The sequence below is a fragment of the Caloenas nicobarica genome, chromosome 6, assembly GCF_036013445.1.
Source record: "Caloenas nicobarica isolate bCalNic1 chromosome 6, bCalNic1.hap1, whole genome shotgun sequence".
NCBI classification, from domain to species: Eukaryota; Metazoa; Chordata; class Aves; order Columbiformes; family Columbidae; genus Caloenas; species Caloenas nicobarica.
The window spans coordinates 6,724,112-6,748,967 of NC_088250.1; the positions used below are offsets into that span (position 1 = coordinate 6,724,112).

Here is a 24,856-nt window from a genome sequence, read left to right on the forward strand (position 1 = left end):
AATTATAAAACAAAAATAACTAGTTTTCTGCAGTTTTTTTTTTTTTTATTTTATAGGTTTTTAGAGTCTGGATTTTTTTGTTGTTTACATAAAATTCAATAGGATTAGGAAGGGAAACATAGGTGCGATCACCGCAAATTCTACTAACTGGGGTTTGGTGTTTTACAACAATCTGCCTGCTTGGAACCGGCAGCAGCAGGGACTCCTCCATCAAGAATTTCCAGCAGATAGCCAGGCAGATTGTAAAGTACCTCTTAGATTTTTTTTTTTTTTTCATCTTTATATAGAATGGTATAATTTTATGTGTATCGTCTATAATGTATCCATGGCTGAAGCGTTGGGTAGTACAAATGTACAGTACCACAAACTAAAATAAGAGATTGCTGTCAAAAGCATAAATAGGAAAACGTGCAAAAGGAGAAGGAGAAACCGGTGTACGCGGGGCGGGAGTCTTGCACACAGACATGCTGCCAGGGTTTGGAGAAGGATGGAGTGAGACACGTTCTGGGAAGGAGCAGGTTCCCTGTTTTCAGGAGCCCTGATCCCCTTCCACAGACAGGATTTGTGACCCCGGAGCCATGGGTGGTATCTGAGCACAGCCACCCATTAAGCCCAGTCTCGGAGAAGCCTCATCTATCACCAAGAGCAGTAAGGGGTTTGGAGGTTAACGTTGCCAGCTTAAAAAAAATCAATCTGCTAGTTTATAAGCTGCCAACGTAAAGAGTGCGGCGTAAGGCGATGGGGGCGGCGGGGAGCTGGCGTGCTTCTGCCTTCAGGGGGTTTTCAAGGCTAATCGGAGCAGCCCAAGTAGGTGGCTTTAGCACGTATCTCACTGGAGAGTGTGCAAATGAAATTGGGAGGTGGTAAATCTTAGTTTGAGCTTTTTTTTTTTTTTTTTAAAGACAAAGTGATTTTCAGTGGAACTGAAGGGAGAAGCCCTGCGCCAGGGCAAGCGCCTTTTTGCAAGCCCCATGGGGATCCACACACACACATAGCCAAGTTGCTGAGACTTGTCATTTGTCATCCGCATTTCCGCAGCCCAGCTTGTCTCTGGCCAGCTGTCCAGACATGAGATGTTCTCTGAGCACCGACAGGTACTGCCACGGGACCTGGCAGATCGAACACCCTCTGCAATCCCCGTGAGAATCACCCCTGGACCCAAAAAGGATGTTCTGGGCTGGGGAGACCCACCCCAAATATCCCAGGAGGTTGGTGCGTCCATGCACGTCTTCCAGGTACCAGGATTTGGAGACCCAAGGCGGGACTTGCACAGTAGATGTGGGCAGGAGCCTTTGGTGCTTCAAGTCTTGAACACCCCATTGGATGGAAGCTTTGCAAATCCTGACCTTATTTAGGCAGCCTGTCTCTCAGTTCTTCCCGTGAACATGTGCAAGTCGAGAGGTCCAGGGTAAATCCTTCCTTGAGAGATAATTGGAAATTTTTTTTTATAATGCATCAATTCTTTTATAATTAGGCTCAGAAATGGGTGATGATCATGCCAACAAGAAAGCCAGTGCTTTTGCATTTAGCTTAAGGTGTGATATTTGCACAGCAGACGGGAAGTGACCAGCGTTTGGTGAAGTTAAAAAGATATAGTTGTCCTAGTCCATGGGAACTCTACTATCTAGACAGAGCAAGAGAAGGACTTTTGGAGAAACCAGAGTGCAAAGTCATATAATTAAAGGCTTATGCAAAAAAGCATAGGTGCAAGGGAACTGAACTGGTCTTGCAAAGCCCATGTTGATGATTGTGTGTTTTACTGCAAGTGCCTGACTTGATGAGCTCAATGATATTCCTTCAGCACAGGATTTGTACAAGGTAAACATATGAGTATTCATAATTAAGGTGTCCTAATGGGGTTGTACTTAAAACAGGCGATGGAGGGAAAATCAAGGTCCAGCTGGAAAAGCGGTTTGCACTGGCTCGGCACGGGATCTGGGCACCGAGCGGCGGTGGCAGTAGACGGCTTGTGGAGCAGAAGTGGGGACCCAGCAGCACTGGTTCCTCCAAAGTGCTTGGGGAAGCTTGGGCGGGAGCTTTTTGTCACTTTCTTAATTTAGATGCTTTCTGAACAGGATGCTTGTGCTTGTAAATAGACCGTGCCCTGAAGCCCGGAGCATATAGTGCCTGTGGTTTAGCATAAGTGCTGTCCTGAACTAGAAACGGGGCTACACAAAGTACCGGTGGGTCTTAGTGCAGGAGCCTCTAGACAAGGAAAATGCCACTTTTCCTTTTTTGATGAATTAAGCAATGTTACTGTCAAATGATAGCAGCTTCTGGTTTAGCCCTGGGAAGTCCATCTGTGTTAATTTGCTCTTTTTCCCCCCTGTCCCTTCTCCGCAGCAGCAACAGGAGATGCTGGCGATGAAGCATCAGCAGGAGCTGTTGGAGCACCAGAGGAAGCTGGAGCAGCACCGACAGGAGCAGGAGCTGGAGAAGCAGCACCGAGAGCAGAAACTGCAGCAGCTAAAAAACAAAGAGAAAGGAAAAGAGAGTGAGTAGCAAAAGCTCACTTGTTTCAGTGATGACAGGTAGAGCAGATGAATGGAAGCCCTAAAGCAGCTTTATAAAGCTGGAGAAACCTACATGATCACCTCTCTCCAGAGCTCTGCTGCACAGGGAGCTTATTATGTAAACTGTTAGGAGGTATTGAGGGTAAGAGAGAAATGTATTTCTATGCTTTATCTTCATTTTTGTCTGACTAAATGCCATTTTAGTGTTTTTCAAAAGGAAGCGTATCGCTTTTTTACTTGATTTAACATTTTTTGAAGTATTTTTGGCAGCATTCCTAATGGAGGCAGAATATTAAGCCCATAAAATACACCAGATGCACACTGCATTTCTTTCACTTTTCTTAATTTCACTCTTTTAAGATGTAGCCGAGTTCTCAGTTCTTAGCTTTAGAGTGTTTTCATTCAGAAAGAACTTCTTTCACGAGGTTACAGATTGTGGTTGGCTTTCCCACGTGTCATTATGCACTTCACGAGATTCAGTAGAATGATTATGGCCTCACAATTTCCCTTATCAAAGACACTTTGGTTGCTTGTTCGGTTTTCTTTGGGAAGTGAATGGGAGGAAAAATACCTCTCCAATTTGTACTATCAACTCATTAGGTCTTAATTTCAAATGAAATAAAGAAGATTGTGATGGAAGGAGTGGGGAGAGCTGAAGGGTAGCAGGAGATGGGATGCTGTCTGAGGACCAGGAACAAGATAAAGCCCCAAGGAGAATTTTTCTAGTAGGAAAGGACTGGGGTCCAGGAGACTAATAAAAAAAACATCTGAAGGTTGAATTCCCCGCTCCCTGCATGTGGCAGACATTAAGCTGCAGCCAAAATGAGGGAACGCACAGACCTACCCCAGTATCTTGGCAAAGCTGTTCGTAGGAGGTCAAATGTGGCTGCGTGTGTTTGGTTTGGGTTTCGTTCATTTTAAATACTAGGAGAAAGACCAAAGGATCAGAATCTACTTAAAAGAAGCAGTTTGACATTCAGGAGCAAGCAAAGGTGATGGTAATGCAGGTTTGCTGCTCTGGTGCCTGTCTGGCTACCACGTGCAATGCTTTTCCCTTGTCCTGTGGCTGCTTTGTGTTATTTTCCGAAGTAAAGGCAGTCGGTTTGGGCTGGATAGAAGCTAATAAGCACTTCCGCCTCACCCTGCTGTTCTTGTTAACTGTTGATATTGTATCAGTGCTTTGCTGGGCCTCTCTGCAAAATTGGTATCTGGCTATTCTCATTAAAGTAATTTGCCAAGAAATAAAAATGCCCGAAATCTCTGTAAAATGGCAAAAGCACCTTTTGGATGAAACACATAGGTGTAGAGGAAAGAACAGAATTTGGGGATGTTAAGTTGAAGATCCTGTTCCCATGGATACAGTTTTATTTTTAAATTACTTTTTATTTGAGAGGTACTATGGTGTATAATCATTATAGCACCTCAGCTCTTAAGAATACTTAAGTTATTTTTCTCGCATCAGAAAATTTTGCTAAGCGCAACACAGCTAAAATTGTCCTGATCTGAAAAATGAAGAGTGCGTAATAGATGTATAGTTCATTCTCCTTCCTCTATAACTGTAAGCCAAATGATATTGTTTTGTACCTTTTAGTAGGCAAATCACAAATTGGTTTAGATTAGTGTAATATCAGGTCCTTGTGTTCTCTTCTCAAGAGCCTTAACTGTCCTGCATTAACTGGTATCTGCTGTCACAGAGCTTTTGATCGAAAGCATGACTTCCACAAAAGGAAAGTGAAGGTGGTTTTTGTGCAGGATAAGGAGCAGCGGGTGGTCATCCTGTCTTTCCACGGTTAGGACTGAACCTAGAACCTTTGCATCGGTGTTTCCAGACACTTCTGGGCGTGGACCATTCAATTCCTTGCTGCTCGGGCAGCCTGGAGCCAAGGCTTGATTTGGACTTTCTCCGACAAGTTGGCCAGATTTGACCAGCCCACACTAGCATTAAGGGCTTCCTCTCGTTAACTTCCATTTGTTCTGCTCCCCTGCTCCTCCTTCCAGCAGGAGCTTGGTGCTGCTTCTTCCCTCCCTTATCCTCTTCCCCCTACCCCTGCTTTTTCCTATATTTGGATACTATTTGATCCTGGGACAATACGTGACTTGGTTTTGCCTCTGTGGTAGCAAACGGGCTCAGTGTTTTGACTCTTCAGAGCCATCCTCTCTGCGGTACTTTGCTCATCGTGGCTCGCTCCTGTTTGCAGTCTCTTATCAGTTGATCTGCTCTTTGCTCCCTGCTCTTCTCAGGTGCTCAGGCCCTCTGAAACGAAGGGTTCCCCACCGCACCCAGCTGCTCCCCCAGCCAGGGCTGCTGCCTGAGCAGCTCTCTGGTTCCTTCTACTCTTCTTCTACTCTTCTTCTACTCTTCTTCTACTCTTCTTCTACTCTTCTTCTACTCTTCTTCTACTCTTCTTCTACTCTTCTTCTACTCTTCTTCTACTCTTCTTCTACTCTTCTTCTACTCTTCTTCTACTCTTCTTCTACTCTTCTTCTACTCTTCTTCTACTCTTCTTCTACTCTTCTTCTACTCTTCTTCTACTCTTCTTCTACTCTTCTTCTACTCTTCTTCTACTCTTCTTCTACTCTTCTTCTACTCTTCTTCTACTCTTCATCTTCTTTGCTTATACCCCTACCTGATGTATACTGTCACACATGTGACAGGTCATCCCTTTCTTCCTTTGGCACCCTCTTTAACATCTTTACTGGATATTGCGCTGTGCTTCTGCCTGTAACAATGTGACTGGGTCCAAAATAACCCAATATAGTATAATAAAAGTAAGATTTTTGGGTTTTTCTTCTTTTGATCTTTCAACTCAAGGGTCAAGAGCTGTAAATGGTCAGAACGTCTTGCATGATGGCTTTCTCCATGGCTCTGGCGTTGCCCAGGGAAGAGGAAGCCTACACATTTTTATCTTGTTAAGCATATATGGGGCCTTTCAGCTTCTAACTAAGGAGGAAAATGTGCCAAGGCAGCTTTTGTAAACCTCCAGGTTAATTCCAGGTCTTCTAAATCACGTTAGGTTTCTCCAAAACTGAGAGAACACAGCCATGATTGATTATTTTAAAGGCATTAGTAGATTAAAGATGAGACTACTTGGAGAGAGAAGGCATTTAAGCATGAATTTGTCACCTGTTCTTGTCTAGCTGTGTGTCTTGCTACACTCGTATGAAATTGTCCTGAGCTCCTCAGTTGAGCTTCACATGAGGGTACACACCAAACCTATGTTTGCGGAGCTAATGAGAAAGGTAGGGCTCCCAAAAAGGGGATTTTCAGGCTTTTCAATGCTGCTTTGGTGATCAAACAATATTACATCTTCAGGCAGTGCTTTATAGAAATATTGCAGTTTTCTTCTCTTGCAGAGATTTAAAAAATTGTTTCCCTGGTCTGTCAAATGTCATTGTTGAGTGGGATCCAGGAGACAAAAGATCACTCTGTCATATTTTAAGTTTTTATTCCCAGTAGAGCAGACAGTTTTCCTGGCCTTTTCATTTTCTCGTAGCCTAGATATTTTCCTTTGGAATTCTTTGCTTTACACCGTGGTATAGATGAAGCATCATTTTCCACGTGTTCTGCTTGCCAAACTTTCTATGCGTTACTCCATCAGGAACTCTGCCTGCGAATCTGTTCTGTCAACCAAATGGTAATTTTAATCCATCATTGCAGTAAAACAGACTGGTCTCTATTGTGGAGGAAATAATGATTAGAAATTACATAGTTGACATTTTAACTCTACGCTACAAAATTACTGACTTTCTTCTTTAAATGTTAGATTTTCTATTTGAAGAAATAGATTACACACTTGTAAATGAATTGGAATATTATGTAGGTCTTATTGTACACAGATACTTTTGAACAAAGAGGTCCCTATTTACAAGAGTTTTCAAGACAAAATCTACATATGAGACATTTGTCTCATTCCCCTTCTGCTTGCAGATGTGACATTTAAAAACTTGAGTGTACACGAGACCCTTTTTCTTAAATACCTTTGATTAAAAGCAAGCTGGAATACCTAGTCCAAGTGCTTTATTCTAAATGTACTTTTATGCAAGTGTAAAAATCCTCTTCAGAAATCTTTTACAGTGAAATGATAAATCTCTGATTAAATCTGTTTTTGAACATATGTTGTGATTATATGCAAAGCTAAAGACAAAAAATAATAAAAAGAGCTCCTTACTGAAGGCGCTTTGTTCTTTTCTCTTTGAAAGAAAAGTTCTTCTTTTGGACTGGAAATCAAAGATTTAATTTGGACTCTTTTTAGAAATTTAAATTCCTTAAAGGATGTGAATTGATTAAATAACCTTTTTCTTTTTTGACATTTCAGGTGCAGTGGCAAGCACAGAAGTAAAGATGAAATTACAAGAATTTGTCTTAAATAAGAAGAAGGCATTGGCACACCGGAATCTCAACCACTGTATATCCAGTGACCCTCGCTTCTGGTATGGGTAAGTGGTACTGGGCTTATCTTTATGATTCAGCCGGTGCCACCTTTTTTCACAGTTGCTGGAGAACAAATATGTGGGGAATAAAATAAATATGTGGGGAATAAACCTCATGTTTACTGGATGAACCAGAACAGTGATAGAACCAGGGTTTGCTTTTACTGTACATGACCAAAATGTGGTTTTCAGTGTGAATAATTTTCGTGTCTTCTGTGATGGTCACAATATTTTTGTGAGTAGAGGTCTTTGTAGTCATCTTTAATCCATGATTATTCGAACTACCATCAAGATCAACCCTAACAAGTTCTCAAGCTTTTCACCCAGGATTTTGTTCCACCAGGTGTTGTAAAATGTGAACTTTAAGAACATGAGGAAATTACTTTTCATGTTTAGTGAAGTACAACTCAGGATAGTTGAGCTACCATTGCATTTTTAAAGCCTTTAATGCTCATCTTAATCTCTCAAAGTTGGAAGTTTTGTTTACTCGTCTCTTCTCTGTAAACTGTGAGAAACATGAAGTGCATCCTCTCTGTACTTCTAATCACTATTGCCCCAACATTTGTATTTCAGCTGAAAAATTTCAACAGAAAACCTAAGTGTCATAGGGAGTGAGACACAGGAACAGAGAGCAACTTCGATTAGTTTGAATGCACCAAATAGCAAATATAAGCAACGGTATTAGAATCGAGGTCCAAGTATCAGTTCCAGAAATCCACTTCTTCATTGTATAAATGTAAATCAGAAGCTTTGAGATGATTTGAAGAATTTTCACTGCTATAACATTGTAAATATAGATTGTATGTTTTTTTAAAGATAAAATGTTTTGGATGTTGTCTTTAGTTACCCTAAAATTAAAGAAATTTTGAATGACAGAAGTCAAGGAAATTTTGCTGTTAAATTTGTGTTTAAGTTAAGTATCTGACAGTATTTTAAGTCTTAAAAAATAAACATGTATACAGGGATGATGAGGTCATAGCCAGATGACGTTTCCAAATTCAAGATATTAAGCTGAAATTCAGTTTGAAAGATACTGCAGCTATGCGCCAGTACAGAAATGGTGAAGTGTAGTTAGCAGAAAAATTCAAACATTATTCCACTGAGGTGAGATTGAGCAGTTTTAATACATCTCTGAATATCTAATCTGAGAGTTGAAAATTGTGTAGTTATGGCGTGGGTTGAAATAGTGAAATGTTGTTAGTTTCAGCAAAGATAATATTTAAGGTCCACTAGGTCAGTATCAAGGATAGTAGAAGAAATAGGAGAAACTGAAGTTCAGTCAAGACAACATAAGTATCTTTTTTAGATAACTGGTTCTCCACTGGTCGTAACTGAGACTCACCAAGAAATTGGAGTATTTTATTAAAAGCAGTTGAAGACACTCTGAGCCGCTATGTTCTCCATTTTTTCCCAGTTGGTTAAAATGCCTGTTAATGCGAAAGTACTAGAAAGTCAACTGGAATTAAGGATAGTGAATAAGCGCTTTCTTCCAAAACCTTTGATTCTTTGGCCCTAGAGAAACCTGGCATAGAATTCCCATCACAGGTAGGTTTAGAAAAGTGAAAAATAAATTTGGGAGTGATCTGAATTCCTTACGTTTTGCACAGTTTTCAGTTAATTGCTTTTCCACTGAGAATCCAGCATTCAGAGAGGAATCGGAGAGCAGTTTCAGTGTGTTTCCTGCTTTGTTTTAAGCTAATGCCGAGAACTTTCTGAGCACAAAGAGATTAAGTTTATTATGGCGTATGTTGATCAAAACGTCCCTTTCCTGTGATGTTCCAGGGATGCCAACAGATAGAGACAAACTGTTGCACAAGGGCCCGTCCTTTTTCGTATGGATTTCACAGACCCCTCGTCTTCCCTCCGCTTTGTGGTGGGGAGAGGATCAGTGTTCTGGCTTCGAACACAAGATGTGAAGAGGGACGAAAGCGCCTCCGAGGCCCCACAAATCTTTCTGAGGGTCTGTCTCGGTGCGAAGCTGCCGGCAGGAGCTCGTTCTGCTCCGTTTTGAGGAGGGCAGATGGCACCAGGGCTGCGTCACTCTGGTGTCTTGTCTTGCGGTGGAGGATTTTTAAATTCACCCTTCGGTTGCTAAGGCAGAAGTTGAAGATTTTTTTGCTCCCGTTCTATTTTTTTTTTAAGAGAAAACCTTTAAATTAATTGCATATTAGCATCTATTTATATGGCATCTCATAGGTTACCAGTTCAGTTATAGAGATATTTATGCACGCACATACTTCTAATGTGATTCAGTTGGGTAGTGTTTGGATTTAACACACGGAAACGAGGTTTGCAGAAGATAGACGAGATGCTCCTACTGCGAGCAGGCAAGCCAATTAAGTGGTAACAGATGCTGAAATAGTCTTTTAAATGACACGCCTGCTTTTAAGCACTTCCTTTGGTCTTATTAAGGTTTGTGAATTCCTTTTTTTTTAAAATTAAGAAAAAAGCATTTATTGGAAAAAAGAACAGATCTCCTAAGAGTACTGAACACCATAGTGGTTCTACATTAGTGGCTCTGACATGAAATACATTCCACTGACATATGAAATAGCTGTTGTTGCCCTGGGCCTTCGGGCCAGGCTTTGGTTGTCCACTGAGATGTCCAGATGCTTTTAGCTTCAGTATCTTGTGTCTGAACTTCATTCGACACTGTTGGTTGCTGGTGCAATATGGAGTGTTTATAGTCAGTGAATATTTTCTAATTGATCACTGATGTTAAAGGGCATTGTCACAAGCGCGGATCAGCCCTTGAAATGAAAAGGGACCAGTTTTGGAGGCTTTGAAGAATATAGTCGTAATCCCAAGGATCTGCTAAAAGAAAGAAAGGAACTTGGTAATACTCAGTAATGTTTCTTAGGGGCTTTCACAGAGGCCTTGCTTAGTCTTTAGCTCTACGGTATTCAAGCCACTTTGTAAACTCTGTTTAATATATACAGCTCCAGTCTATATGTAATTGTTTAAAATAGCTTTGCGGACTATAATTTTCAGATTACGTTGATAGGCAACAACAGAAGAGGTTCTTTTGAATTGCGCTGTCAGACTGTCCCTCCCGTGGGTTCCGAAGCCGCCAGACAGCCCTGCTCCCAGGAGGTTTTGCTCTTGAAGAGACTTAAGAAAGAGTGGCTTAGCAGGAACACAGACAGAGCACCTCGGGCTTAGCTAACAGGGCTATTATTTCCCTAGGAAGTTGTCACAAATGCACTTAGGAAGTAGCCACTCAATCCAGTAGCAATCATGAAAGAGAGCTTGAGTATTTGCCTGGTGAGGAGCTAGAGAGATACAATTATACATTAAATTATTCCAATGTACATAGGTGTCTGCAGTCTCTGTACACGAAACATTCTAGCACAGATACATATGTTTGAATACATATTCAGTTTATGCTGCACGAATATGTTTGAAGTATCGTGCGTGCTTTGCTGCACGCGTGGGTTTTCGAAGGACCTCGGAGCTCAAAGAACAGGGGACGTGTTATGCGAACGTATGTGCTTCCAGGAATGCCTGCAAACTTGATTTAGTATACAATTTCATTTCTTTGAAGACCTCTGAAATTCTTGAATGGGCATGCAGACTAGTGCATTTCACCCGAAGCAGCGTAGGTTGTCGGATCCCAGTCCTCGAGCAATATAATGTATTCCTGTTTGCAGAGTTAAATATCTGTCATTCAGCAACCCCGAAGCACATCTAAACAGGCCCTTTGAGTTCCTGCGTGTTCCCTGACAAAGTGATGAAAATAGCTTCAATGTACATGATTGTGCAGCTTAGGTCACGATTTTTTAAAAAAAAAAAAAAAGCCTGTTGCCTTTATAGGCAAGAGCAAAAAATGTCATTGTGTGACGTGGTGGGTTTGAGGGCTCTTGACTTGCAGGGTCCTGGCTGTGAAACATCTCTCTGTGCTGCCTTCCCATGGTGCGAGCAGATGCCGGCAGAGAAAGCGGCTTCTGTTTTCGGGAGGGCTTCAAATATTTTTCAGTTTGGTTCTGTTTTGATTTCAGGTGACGATTAAACTTTGCGTGCATGTGGGCATTTATTGGTGCGAATGTAAAAGAGTACACGGTGTGCGAGAATGCTAATGAAAAATACAACTGTGTAAGAACCTGAAAAATCATTCTGCCTGTTGTGTGCGGAGAAGTTTGGAATATAAAGGGGGGAGGATTAGGAAACCACAGTGAATCATACTGCTTGGTAAGAGGGATGGGTATAGAAAATTTTGATGTTCAAATAAACTTTTCAGAGGTTTTCTGTAGCAAAATCATGTAGAAAATTTGATGTATTTTTCTGATGTTTCATTAGCCTCTTATTCTTTGAATTATATAACTTGTAGTGGAATTTATGTTGTGTATCTCACCAAACAGCCTACTTTTGATTTGAGCTTTCAAAATGTACCGCTCAAGGAATTGGATGAATTGGTGTAATTTTCAACTGGGAATGGCTCATTTTGGTTCCTTTAAGAACCTTTTGTAGGAGAATATTTTTTTAACCAAAGTCTCCAAGAATGCCTGGTTATTAGGCCATGTAAAATTTAAAATCTTCACTTCTTTTGAGAAAGTGTTCAATTTCTGTTGTCTCACAGAAGTAATCCAGGGTTTAAATTATGTTCATTTAAACTGAAAAGGTAAGATTGTTTGATAGCCTCACGGCTGTCACCTGCATGGCTAAATCAGTCATTCTGTTGATGTAGCTGCTCTGCAAATGTGTACAGTCTGGAACCTTCCCCAAGTCTGTTCTCGTCGGGGTTGGGAGAGCTCCTGAGAAACAGCGAAGCTGGGCACAAGTCATTAAGTAGGAAAGATGCAGCCAGCAAACTGGTAGGAGGCTTAGAAAACTCATTCATTATTTAATATCCTTAGCAAACAGACTGTAATTTACTTCCAGCAGCCTGCTCAAACAAAGCTATAAATCATTGGCTTCGAGAAGTTAATTTGGAAAGGTGTCGAGGACTGTCGCCCTTTCTCTGCTCCGCACTTGGGTCAGGAGGCAGCGAAGCAAAAGGCAGAAGAGCACCTGTGCAGCATGGCTGCTGTTAGCCAATTTAAACATGTGGCACCTAATGTGCTCGTCCTTCAGTTTTATTTCATCCTTAGACTCTGTCTGCTATGTCTGAGTTTTATTCAGTGGAGGGAAATTGTTCATTTGTGCTACGGCTGCGGGGAGTAATGACACCCATGCTTAGCTTCAGGGATATGACTTACCAAATCCAGCCCACGTACGTGCTTCAAATTATACTTATGGTTAAATAACTTAATGAGTTGAGCCATGCTCGACAGGCAATTCTTATACTGAAAGTTAAGTGTATGTTTAGTTTAGATTTCAGTGTCTTTTTTGCATGAGTGCCTAGAAGGAGAAAGCCAGTACCAAGACCTTTTCTATTGCACCGTTCCCCACTAACTAAGGTAACAGACGAGGTGAAGCTGTGCTCGTTCCCTTTGTGTGTCACTGGTGTAAAGCTTCTTCCTTCTCTTTCCCTCTGTGCAGGAAGACACAGCACAGCTCTCTGGACCAGAGCTCCCCACCCCAAAGTGGCGTATCCGGCACCTACAATCACCCTGTACTGGGGATGTACGATTCCAAAGATGACTTCCCGCTCAGAAAAACAGGTGATGCTCACGTTCGTTTTCTTTGTTACCAAAAAGCTGTATTTCACGAGGTGATTTATTTAACAAGCATCCACTCCGTCCTGCTCCCCGTTCATCTGTACACACTGTGTTCAAGGGAGGCTGGAGTTGCTTTGGGTGTGCGGGCTTGCAGAGCTGCAGGCAGGAGACAGAGTTGTGTGTCAAAGTTTGTGAGATGTTTTCACAAAGTCAAAGTTAATACAGAGATCTGGGTGTCTGAAGTCGAAGTATGTTTTGCTGAGTGAGAGAAGTACCAAGAAAAGTTCATTTCTTCTGGGATTTGCATTTTATATACAAGTTTATACTTAAATAAATATGTTTCTGCCAGTCAAAGCGTCGGGACTTCCTGCAAGGGTTTTGCTTCACACCTAGACAGTTATTTCTCAGTTAGGTTTTTCCCTGCACGGTGGCTAAGCAGGTCAGTTATTTCTCAAGTATATATTATGTAAACCAGGTTGTTTGGGTTGGCTGTGGTCCTCAGCTCCATATTGCATGCCTAAGCCAGCACAGCCTCAGCTTCTAACCTGGCCAGCTCCTGATCCTCGGCTGCTTCGTTCGGGGAGCAGCTCAACTTCAATGAGCTTGTCTCGATTTGGGGACCAATGCTGCTCACGTGGATGGTGCAGACAATGCTGCGTGTTGGAAATCGCTTTAGAATAGGAAGAAACTTCTCTGAAAAGATGGATGGGGTGTAAGAGGAAAGCCAGAAGTGTGATTGAACTTCATACCTTCTGCAGGTGCTGCCGAGCTCGTTTTTAGGTATGCTTTGTGGATCTTCAGATGTGGAGGGATGAGCATCGGTACTCAACAAGTGTGACATCCCTATGATAAGGTGTTTTAACCAAATCTCCCTGTGGGTTTACTACCGTCTTTGCTCAGATCAGCTGCCCTAAATCAGTTCCCAAGAGCTGGCAGCCCTTCCTTTTCCTTCTGGGAGGGATGTAAGTGTTCTCATGGCAGTTCTTCTTCTGATAGAAGTAGAGCAGGCCTTGGGTACAGTGAGTGGTTTAACAAAGTTCTCATTACCTTTGTAAACTTCCTGGTTTTTTCTCCTTTTACCATCTGATGAGAGAAAAATACACCTCCACACTCTGTTGCCTTGTGCTTCGTGCCTCCCGGTTCTGTTCACCGCAAGATAGTTTTGGGAACTTCTCTTTCTGGACCGTAGCACGTGGACGGATCTGCAGATGGATTCCTATCTGCCAAGTCTGTCTCCCCACTCCCCAGGCACGGTGGGCTGGCTGGAAAGTGCTGAACACTTCAGCTGCGTAAGAAGTCGGATTCCAGGATATGGGTTTTTTCCTGGGTGCACCCTGTACCTTTGGTTGGTATAGTTTTAACTGCTTCCTTTCTGGAGGACTCCAAAAGCAGAGCTTAGAAAACTGGATTTGCTGAAGAGTGGGCCATCCTCTAATCTTCTGTCTCTAGATAATGAAAGACCGAATACCCCATTAGGTGTGGTAGAAGCTTCTGCACCGTCAGTGCCCTGGGACAGCCGAGGTGATGCTGTCCGGGCTTCAGAACTTGGCCTTTCGTAGAAAAGGTGAGCGCTGGTGGAGGGCTGCCCTCAAAGCAGATTTCCTTCAGCTCTAAAGCTGGCAAAATGCAAAGATGTGCTTGGTGTAGATGTCTGTATGGGAGGAGGAATGCAAGCTGGGCTGCTAGCAGCCTTTGCTGCAGTTTACTTCTCCACTGCTGAAGGCTTTCAGGCTTCTCTAGGAAATGGCAGCGTTTCCAAGTCCCTTGGCATCGTACCTGTCACTCAGGGCCTGTGGGCAGTGTGATTCCAAGAGATTTTTAGCTCTTTCCTATACCTTTTGAAACCAGGTGATCCATTTCTGGTGTGTTAGCATCCCCGCAGCATAAACGGGCTTTGACACGCTCCAAAACCTCGCTTGCTCATCACTTCAGAGGACCCTCCTTGTCAGGTTGAGTTTGTGGATCGGTTGGCCTTCTTGCTCCCCGTGTTACAGAAGGGGATTTCTGCAGGAGAAGGAAAGCATCCGCACGTCTCGCCCCTTGGCTGCTTCCCACACCAAGCTCTCAATAAGACTCTGGCTGAATAAAAGCCCTGTCAGACAGGGCGAATTAAGGATGATAAATGTATCTAATCACATCATTAAAAATGGAATAGCACCCAAAATCATTGTTTTAAAACAGGAAGATGTTGAACTGATTTTGTTTTTCCAGAACGCCGATGCTTGTTCTCGTTGGGCACCAGAGTTAATCTTTTGGGAACTGGTCTGGTTCACTTGCCAGGTTCAGGGAAGAATTTTTTTGTTGTTGTTTTATTTTCCTTTCGATGCAACAGCACGTCAGGCTCTGGCATAGCGATATTCTGCAGAAATCCCATTGCCAAGAATGTTAAGTTGCTTGGAGAAGAAAGGCTCCTGAACAGTCTGGTGTAAACAAAAGACAGGGAAGGCTGGAGCCCATCCTAAATAAAGTTCTTTATTACGAGTGAGCTTTTCAGATTTTTGGCACCAGGCGAAATTCTGGCTTTGTGTTTGTAATTTAAAACCACCATATTGTGTAGTCCAGTTTTATTAAATTTGATTAAATATTTGCAGTTTAAATAAGAGTCCATCACAATATAGTTCTGATTACCAGGGCTGGAATGTGACCAACATCATCATCAGGGACAGGGTGACATAGGGGGCCGCAGGAATGCAGTTTGAACGATCCTTTTTTGCTAGGCTGCGTTTTAAGCGCTCGCAGCTCGTCCTGCGTGTTGAGAAATTTTTAGGAAAAATAAGTATGTCATTGGGCTGGATTTTAAAAATACTGCCTTTCTTTACTCTTACTTAAAGCATCATGATGTGGTAACAGGTTTTCCCTCTGCGCACACTTGAGATAACTTGCTAGTCGAAAACTCAAGTCTGAATGTTATGAGAGAGACATGGTGAGCCGGCCACGCTCGCTTTGGTTAGAAGGAGACGTGTGCGTGAATAATGTTTGCAGAGTGCTTGAAAATGTTCAGCATGGGAAACAGCGCTTGCAACGCGCTCCTAATGCATCCTGTCCCCTGAAATCCTACCCGGTCTGATTTGTTTTACTGAATTATGTTCCAGTTTCTTGGCTGCTTGGTTTCTGCATGAAGTTGTTTTGCTGTCAGGCTGCTGGCTGGTGCAGTTACTAATTGCTTGAATCCTGTTTTTAGACTGGCTGGGGGATGCGTTTCACTTGGTTCCCTCTATCTAAACACTTTGCAGCTCTCCCTTTTTTAACTGAATGGAGAACAATTCAGTTGACGCTGCTCACGCTTTTGATGTTAAATACCTGGATTCACACAAAAATTTTTATTTCTCCTTTTTTGTAGTTTCGTATATTAGAAGTATTTTTCCTTTAGTGTACACATTTTGTTGACAGCTTTTGAGAGAGGAAAATATAAGTGACCTTTTCTGCCCTTAGATCAAGATTAGTGTCTTCCAAATTTAATGAAGCTTCATTATGTTCTGTACTGGGACCCTCTAAGAGTGATTTTAGAGGCCAGGTTGGGGCAGCCTTTTGTAGCCTGTTTTGATAACCCCAAGAGTTGTTTGTCAACAGCTTTCTTGGAAGTTATTTTTAACATAACTCTTCAGTTTTGCCTTTCTAAGGAATATGATGTCCTCATTTTCTCCCCAGGAAAACGGTTGTTCGTGGTGGTCTCTGCTTTGTGCAATTGGAGCAGTGGACATATTAAAACAGGCACATAATTAGAAAGCTGGCACAACCACCGTCATTGAGATTTGTAAAAAGAGAAAATTTTTAACTTTTTAACGTGCTTTTCCTCTTGCTTATGTAGGGGTTTTTTTGGGTTTGGGGTTTTTTTACATCCTGTGCAGGGCTGGACCGTGTCCTGTCAGCCAGTAGCTTTCCCACTTGCTCCTGCATAAGAGGTAGGGTAAGGATTCCTCGTGTTCATTGGGACTTGACAGCTAATCAGAATTTCTAATGAAAGCCACAGCATTTCAATTACTTGTCATTAAAATCAGGAGGTTCTGCCAAACTCGGCACCTGCTAAACTCGCCCGGCCAACACACATTCAGCTCGCTGGGATGCATGAACTGGAAAAATTTCCCTGTATCTTTGTTTAAACCTGACCCCAAAGCGAGAAAAAAACCAGCTCGTTTCTTTTGAAATACTCGTAAAAGGCGTTCTCCAAAGTTGTAAAAATGGCTGCGTCTGTAGGACCTGTGTGGGATGTGAAGCAGGCTCGGATCTCCTCGTGGTCTTAGTCCTGTTCCTGAATAAAGCAAACCTTTCCCCAGACGGCTGCTCTCCTTTGACCCTCCTTGTGCCCACGCAGGAGGATCTGTGCCTTTCCTGCTGCTTAGTTCCTCTGCCCGGGGCTGGCTGCCGGTCTTTAAACCTTTCTCCTGACAGAAGAGGGATTTTTGACAAAACCGATGTTATAAAAAACGCACTGCTGTTCCGTTTTGTCCTTTTTTTGCTTGTGCTTCTCGACCCTCTGGCGTTTCCCAAACCGCTGTGGTTTGTCGCGCACGAGAAGGCCTCCTGCATCCATCAAGAGCAGCGGACGGGTGTTTTTTGGTGTCTTTGGCTCGATTCCTGGGGCTCCTTGGCCCACGGCTGCTACAGCCACGATCACTGTTCTGTGAATTGTCGCTGAGGCTCCAGGTCCTGCCTTTTCCTTTCCCTCCGTTATCACAGCTGGCTGCACTGAGGAGGTGAAGATGAGAAGGACGTTGATGGGCGTGAAGATTTTAAGGAGGCGAAGGATTCCTGTGGTCCCAAATATGTGTTCACTGCAGAGCTGTGGGATAGCATCTCAGGGTTGTGAGTTTCCACTATTTCCAAAGCTAGACTGAGTTGAGTGCCAGACTGGGAGCTTACAAAGACATCTTTGGCAAGTATCTGTCTCTGAATTTCCTGCCTAGATAGTAAATGAGTGTGTGTGTGCGTGTGGTATGTACTTGGGGAGAAATGACAAGCAGAAGGTGTCACAGACCCCTCTTTCAGCTCCTTTTCTCTGGGGACCAGGGGAGATCAAGTATCCTACCCGAAAACCTCCCATCCCAGCAATATCTCTTGCCTTCTGCACAAGTCATAACAGAAGGAGAACTGGTTATAGGTCAAGTACTGTGTCTTCAGGCTTGTGGTAGTGGAAAAAAAAGAAAAAAAAAAAAGCCATCCTCAGTGTTCTCAGCCCACACAGCTAAGAACTGGCAGGAAAGGTCCAAGGAGAAGTTTTTTGCTCAGCATCGTTAGTCCATGGCTTGTGCACCTCTTTGCTGCAGTGACTTCCCTCAAGGAGTAAAGGAATGCAAGGAAAAGGAGGCGTCTCCTTGTACCTGCCCGTATGGGGTACAAACAGGCAGAGTCCAGCCCATCTGCCACTTGGAGGCCTGCCCTGGCCAGTGGTTTTGCAGAATTTTGCCACCATTTTAGGACCTACTGCAGAAGGGATCTGGCAGATACGTCACTGGTGCTGATGGTCCTGGCAACCATTTGAGCTTCCAGCCCACCAGCCTCCTAAAACAAACAGAAGAGATCGATGTTGTTCTTCTGGCTGAATCAAGCATGAGCAGATTGGGAATGATGACTTCTAAGCCCCAGCTTGCACTTAGATGGGCGATGCTGAGATGTACCGAGGCTGCAGTAGCCATCTCGTTTGCTAATATTCTTCTTTTTACACGCAAAAAAGAGGAGCCCGAGGGAGGAAAGCATCCAGCATCCCATGATTTTGTTGGTTTCCTCGCAGTGTTGCAGAAGCACAGGCGTTGTTTGACTATTATTTGCAGCTAAGCAGGTGAAATTGTTCTGAACTTGTTGTGTTTAAAATAAAGAAAAGGGAAAATGAAAGGATTTGTCAATAATTAAAATGCCGCATTTGTCAAGAAAGGCATAATACCTCTCAGAGCTGGCTCTCATTATTGGAATGTTTTTAAGTGGTTTGTTTTGTGACAAAGGTTGTTTAGAGGAAAATAGAGTAGGCTGAAACCCCGGTGTAGTGTGGGAGTATAATCTAGAGAAAATCTTTGAGCTTTGTACGACACGGAGTGTCACTCAAGTTCGAGAGCGTCTTTGCTTTCCCACCCCCGTTGTCCTTCCAGCTGACGTGGTTAGAGGTCTGGCTTCCCCGGGTGGCTGCTGAGAGGGGCCGCTGCCCCCACTGAGAAATCCTGATTGTTATAAATACCCTTTCGTGCTCCAAGGGGAGGACGTCAGTCTCTCTAATCCAAAAATAACTTATTAAAGATAAAAATCACTTTATTACTGTGATGTTGTGGAATAGCTCTTCAGAGCAGCCCGTTGAAATTTCAGAGAGCAGCAACAAACCGAAGTGAAGCTGGAGGACTAGCAAATGCTCGCATGAGTCCCTCCGTTTCTTCCGACAACCAGGTCTAAATGCACACTAGGGAATTCTTTGCTCCTTCGTTTTTCTTTGGCACAGGCAGTGGCTGTGAACACAGCCGGCATTTGTGAACCATGGTGTGTGGGTGCTCCTCTCTGGCGCTGAGGAGGCAAAAGGAGGGGGCACCCACTTTCCTTGCTCAGGGCTCCGGTAAAGCTCATGCATTTTTGGCACGAGAGCTGGGGATCCATGGGGGAAAAGCTGGCACGTCCCATCAAAACGCTTCTTGAGAAGTGCTGTCAATGGTGCATCGAAGGGGGAACCTCTTCCAGTAGAAGCCTAAATGAAGTCTTCTGGTTTAGTGCCACCTTTGGGGAGCAGGGACCTACCCCTCAATTGCTCAGTGAACCCACCCTTCACCTTCTTGGCCCTCTCAGCTCTGTCTCTGCCTCACAGAGACTGAGTGTGCACAGTTTCACATGTGCATATATATATTGATCTATATGTCTCTATATGTACATGCCCAGGTTTGTTCTGGCCAGAACTGAGACACTTGGCATTTGGGCCACTGCATCTAGCAGAAAGGAGAATCAAGTCTGAGCTAGCAGAGCATGATAAGTGTGTGCATGTCCTCTGTGGGACAGCCTTGACCACGAGCACCACCTGAACATCATCCAGGGTAGTAACTTGGAGTGATTTCTCCAAACCAAAATGCAACAGCCGAGCTCTAAGGAAACCGTGCATCGCTTGAGCCATGTCCTGCTGCCTTCTCAGTGCACTGTTTCCCCCCTTCCAGCTCTCAACGATTTGCAGCTGTGTGTGACAGTGTGAGGTTGATTTATTTGGTTTATTAACTCTGATACAGTTCCTTGGAAGAGCATCCAGGACAGGGGGAGGCTGGAGGGAACGCTGGTCGCTCCTTCCCATAGGAGCAACCCAGCGACAGGCAAGGGGACAGGATGTGCTTGTGGGACAGGGCAAGGAGGAGGAAAAAAGGGCAAACTGCCCTGAGCTGGCAGGGCAGGGCATAGACTCGGTCATCACGGCCGTGGCAGGAAGGTTTCTAGGTACAGAACAGGTTGCATCTCATAAACAAGTGCTTGGTTGGTCCATGAGACTCTGACAAAGGATGGAATGGACACCACCGTGCCTGTTTTGACCCATCTTGGCCTTTCGTATATTAACAAGTTATATTTCAGTAGAAATCAGTGCAGTTCTTGAGTTTAAAATGCCTGTAGGTGTTTTTGGGAAAAGCTCATTGTAATGTAAGGAGATCATCACCAAAAGTTGTGGCCACCGTGAATGACTCACTAGAGTCTCCCTGATTTTTGTAGCTGCTCCTTGCCCTTGGGTTCAGGCAGCTGGTACTGCAGCTTTTTAGTTGCTATATGGAAATTACACATTTTTCCTACCTTCTGCATAGCTCAGTGCTCTTTTAAGCACTTCATTGGAGAAACTTGCTTGTAGGACCTCATTTTCTCTTTTCTATTCCTTATCCCCTTCCACATGTCTCTTATCTTTCCTCTCAGATAATACTTTGAATTGTGCAAAGCTGCTGTCTTTATTTAGGCTTTGGAAAGGGAAGGACAGAGATGAGATGCAGCATTTCCACGTGTTTGTTTTTCTAGTCCAGCTTTGGCTTTTCACAGCGGAAACCTTTGTGGTGCTCCGTCACGCCGTGATTTTGTGGGGTTTTATAGTCAGGCAAGCAGATGATAGTGAAGCTGTAAAAAGCGTCAATATTGCGTGCCCAGTTTAATGGGTGCTAAAGCCTTCTTTCTAGTGCTGAGATGCTGTGACTACTAAACTTCAGCATGAAAAGCACCAAATACTGGCCTTTACTAAGTTTTCATTTTAAGGATACGGTCTTCCAGAAATAGCCCTTCTACAGAGCTCTTACACAGTGCTCATGCCAACACAGTTAGGAGAAAAGGAAGAAAATCCAGCAGATATCTTTATCTATCTCTTTCTAATCATGTACCTATGTTCCTAGATGTATTATTTCAGGTGATGCCATCCAACATGGTACCAAGATCATAAAAACCCATTTGTTTCTGCAGAAGAGCAGGATGTTCTCTTTTTATTCTTGTTGTGCTTTCTAGTTTGGGAATTTTCTGCTCCCACTTTTGCCCTGTGGTACCTGTCTCAACTGGTTACACTTTTGGGCTGCTATTCTTCTTGTCCTCCCCTGTGCTGATGCCTGCAAGTATTGAAAATCAAGAACTTCGACTGCTTAGGCTTCAGAGCGATAAACATGAAACAATTTTCAATCTTTTTGTTTGACTGTAGGGGAACTTTGCCGTGTCCAGCTTCACCAGGTCCTCCTGACTACATAGCTCACAATCTAGAAGCTGCAGTGTGGGGAGTAAATGTGCAATTGCAGAACCTGCAATGTTTCCAGCTTAAGCAAAAAATAATTTATTAAAATTTTGAGTTGTGCAAAAGGCCGGTTTCAGACAGCTGTCTCTCTCCCTCTCCCACGTGTCCTCATGGGGTGACCTGGACGTCAGAAGAGAGACAAGGTAGTTGTGTTGTCCTTTGCCTGCTGGGTGAGGCTTAGTATGTAGCTTAAAAATAATTTTTAAAAAGGAATAACAGCCTTTTTTTCAGTCCCCGGCCACCAAAATTAAGATGTGCATGGACTGGGATTGGGGTTTTCATGGTGCATTGTTTGCGCTTTTTTTCATAAATGTAGATGGGTAATGGGAACGGGGCAAACTCTACCCAGGACTTTGTGTGTTTTGACTTGCACAGACTTAATGTCGCATTAGTTCAGCAGCTTAGTGGATGCAATTCTAGGAAGAAAACAATGAGAATGACATAAATGTTGAAGAATTGGATTACATGGGTCCTGCTGTAATAAATGACGTACAAGAGGGGTAACTTGGGTTTGAGCCTGTGACAACTAGGGAAGCTTTTGGCTTATGTTCTAGTTATTAATTTACTTGGAGGAAAACAAAATATTCTTTGTATAAATCCTTATTATAGGCCAAATAAAGTATGTCACTGCTTAAGAAATCCCACTGGCTTTGTGGAAGCTGACTCACACTTGGGCATGAGCTTCGTTTGTTTGCTAAACAAGAATCAAACTGATTTTTCGATAGCTTCATAGCGTTTGTTTAAAATACTTCACCTTAAGATGTAGAAGACCAGTAAGTTTTGTAATTTAGTCTTCAGTTCTCTTGGGTTTATGCTTGTTAGCAGTGATGGGGAGCAAGGCTTTGTTTGGGCATGTTGCCTGACAGGTAAATATCGGGAGATTTTCAGTGGAATTGGTGTTCCTGAGAGAATATTGAACCTGTGTTGACTGGTGTAGATAGTTATGTGTTGGTTAAACTCATATTTCATACCTTTGAAGGACAGCTCTCTTAAGTTTAACAATTTTTTTGTTATATAGTAGTTTTAAAACCATCTGGATAAGCTTAAGTTATTGTTCTGAGTTTTGGAAATGCTTCTGTTGACAGCTACATCTTTTATTATAAAATATGCTATATGTAATTTTTTTGAATTTGAGACTATTCTGTGTTGTCTGTGCTGAATTTTAATTCACCTACTTTGGTCTATATAGCACCTAATTAAATGCATGTAGGTATTATGCTCTCTTGAAGACATATTAGATTTGGGATTATATCTGGGGGATAAATAGAACAAAATCAGAGTGAACGGAATAAATGTAGTTCTTTAAACAGACTTTTGGTGTTTCAAACCTTGATCCTCCAGCCAAGGAAGTGAAGGAGAAATATACGGAATAGTTTTGCCTAAAAATAGTCTTATCTGAGAAATTATAATATGCTGCTTTCACCATAACTTATTCTCGAGGTGTTTTTTAAGGCTGTAATTTTCTACGTTCTTTCCCTTCTCGTTACATGGAAGGATGTTTTTATTGTGGCTTTACATATGGGATGTATCTTGTAGTGTTGGGTAATCTGTAACCCCAGATCTTTTGTTTCCCTGCTTATTTTAAAGGTGTTTCTAACCAATTTGTTCTCTGTATTTGAAAGCCATGCAATTACTTGTCTGCTCCCAGCAGAAAACATACTTCAGATGAGCACCATGCAGGGTATAAATTGCGTATGAATAAAATTTGCGCTGAAGTACAGTTTTTATTGTCATGTTTTTCTTAGTCAGAAGACAGATCCTTTCAACAGCTGTGGCATAGGCTTATATTTTATTTGCTGGTTGGCAGCGCAAATGTATCTAAAATGGATGTATCGGCATCTAGCTGTGACATGTTCCCATTTGTTCTATAAAGTCTTGACCAGAGCATCTAGACAGTTACTAATACTCAATATTTGGAACAAATCTAAGCTGTGAATCAAAGAATGTGGGATGAGGTACCGAATGTTCACATACCCAGCGACTACTTTTAAAATAGTAAGTCAACTTCTGTTTAGAAGAGAACTTTATAAAGTAGCCGGCTGGAGCTGCTTGTATTTTAACTAGTCCACTCTTCTAATATTGCCCTTTGAGCAAATGACGGATTCGCATTCAGTCCCCTGACATTTTATATGCAAATGCCCTATAAGATGATTCTTCCTTTGCTAGTGCACTTCATACTGCATTTTAAGCATCATCTTGAGGAGCCTGACACATTTTTTTAGTGTTCCCTTCATCTCTTGCTGGCATTTTTCTGTCCAAAACATTCGTGAAAAGCTCTTTTTTTTTTTCTTTTTTTTTCTCACAAAAGTTTCATCAAAGAACTGTTTTGATGGCTTAACTTGAAGCATTTGATCTTGAATTCATCAGCCTTCTGATTTTTGAGCCCTGCAATTAACGTTGTCAGGCTTGATCTTTTACATGACCCAGTGGTCAAAGCCAACTGTAGGGAAATGTATCTGTAGCCAGACGTAGTTAATTCAAATCAGTTTGTAAACCCTACTTTAATGCTTCTAAAGAAATGCAGATTATTGGCCCTGGAGTGTAGGGAGCCGAGTGTATCGGTAGTTAATGGTAAGAGCACAGGATTTGCTGGTTCAAAGGGATTAAACTGCAGAGTTGTTAAGAGGTTGAAGAAGGGAAAATATTGGGCCAGTTCACACATCTCATAACTGTCAGGAGCCCTCAAGCGCCAAAGCAGATATTTCATGTATACTCAAGAGATGAGAAAGTTTGCAGAGAAAATCATCTTGCAGGAGGAATCTTGACTTAAGGCTTCATTACCTGTATAAAAACTTGATAAGCTATGCCGTGCAAACGTGTTCGGTGTTGCCAGCTGTCATCAGCCCAGAGGCATTAGGGGTTCACAGGAGCTCTGCTTTGAATTCTGGAGAAATTAACTCTCAGTGTTTGGTACAGCAGCAGTTTTTAAGGGAGTCTCTCAAAGGTGTGGTGTATACAAAGCAAGTCAGACTGTGGTCTCAGGAAATACATGTGCACCTCCCCTTGGCAGCGCTGAATTTTCAAAGTATTCGATGTGGGTTTAGATATGGTCTAACTTTGTGGCTGTGATGATGTGAGTAAGTTGCTCCCCAAATAAACAAACCTTCTCCTCCCTGGCGTTGGCTTTGACCTTGGCCACACTCTTGTGCCTTTTCTCTTGAGTTGACACTGGCTCCAGTTGACACAGACTCATCTGACTCCAAGGTGAGTTGCTTCAGGGAGGTGAACCAGCAGGAAAACATTTACCTGTGTTCATTGTGGGTTTTGATTTTCAGAGTTTCTTTCCCCCTCCCCTGGGGTCGGATGACTCCAAGGGTGTGGAGCTGCCCGTTTGAACAACGCATCACAGATAGCGTCTCAACCCCGTGGTGATGCTCCATCCTGACCAGATGGCACCATCTCGGCTGTCTCACCAATTCCTGGATTGATTTTTTTTCGATCCCATAAGATAGGTTTAACCACTGGTTTGGATGCAAGTTTGAGTGGAGGTGGGAAACCAGGGGGTGAGATTGGTGCTCTCTGCCCTAGTCCGGATACTTCACAGCAGATTAAGTCTGTGTCTTCACGTGAGAGAAGACATTGCAGGATGATTATTATTTTTTAATTAAAATGCT

The 24,856-nt window shown here is 42.8% G+C and overlaps 1 protein-coding gene across 9 annotated transcripts in view; it reads left to right on the top strand.

Annotated features, from left to right (window-relative positions):
- HDAC4 (histone deacetylase 4) overlaps positions 1-24,856 on the top strand; it is a 231,084-nt gene that overhangs the window by 132,291 nt on the left and 73,937 nt on the right. For 6 of the 9 annotated variants that reach the window (XM_065637248.1, XM_065637254.1, XM_065637252.1 and 3 more), the window contains exons 5-7: positions 2,344-2,494; positions 6,830-6,950; positions 12,423-12,544. In XM_065637248.1, the coding sequence (XP_065493320.1) occupies positions 2,344-2,494; positions 6,830-6,950; positions 12,423-12,544 (394 nt within the window). The remainder of the gene's footprint in view (positions 1-2,343; positions 2,495-6,829; positions 6,951-12,422; positions 12,545-24,856) is intronic. The other 3 variants (XM_065637251.1, XM_065637253.1, XM_065637256.1) reach the window with 1 other exon arrangement.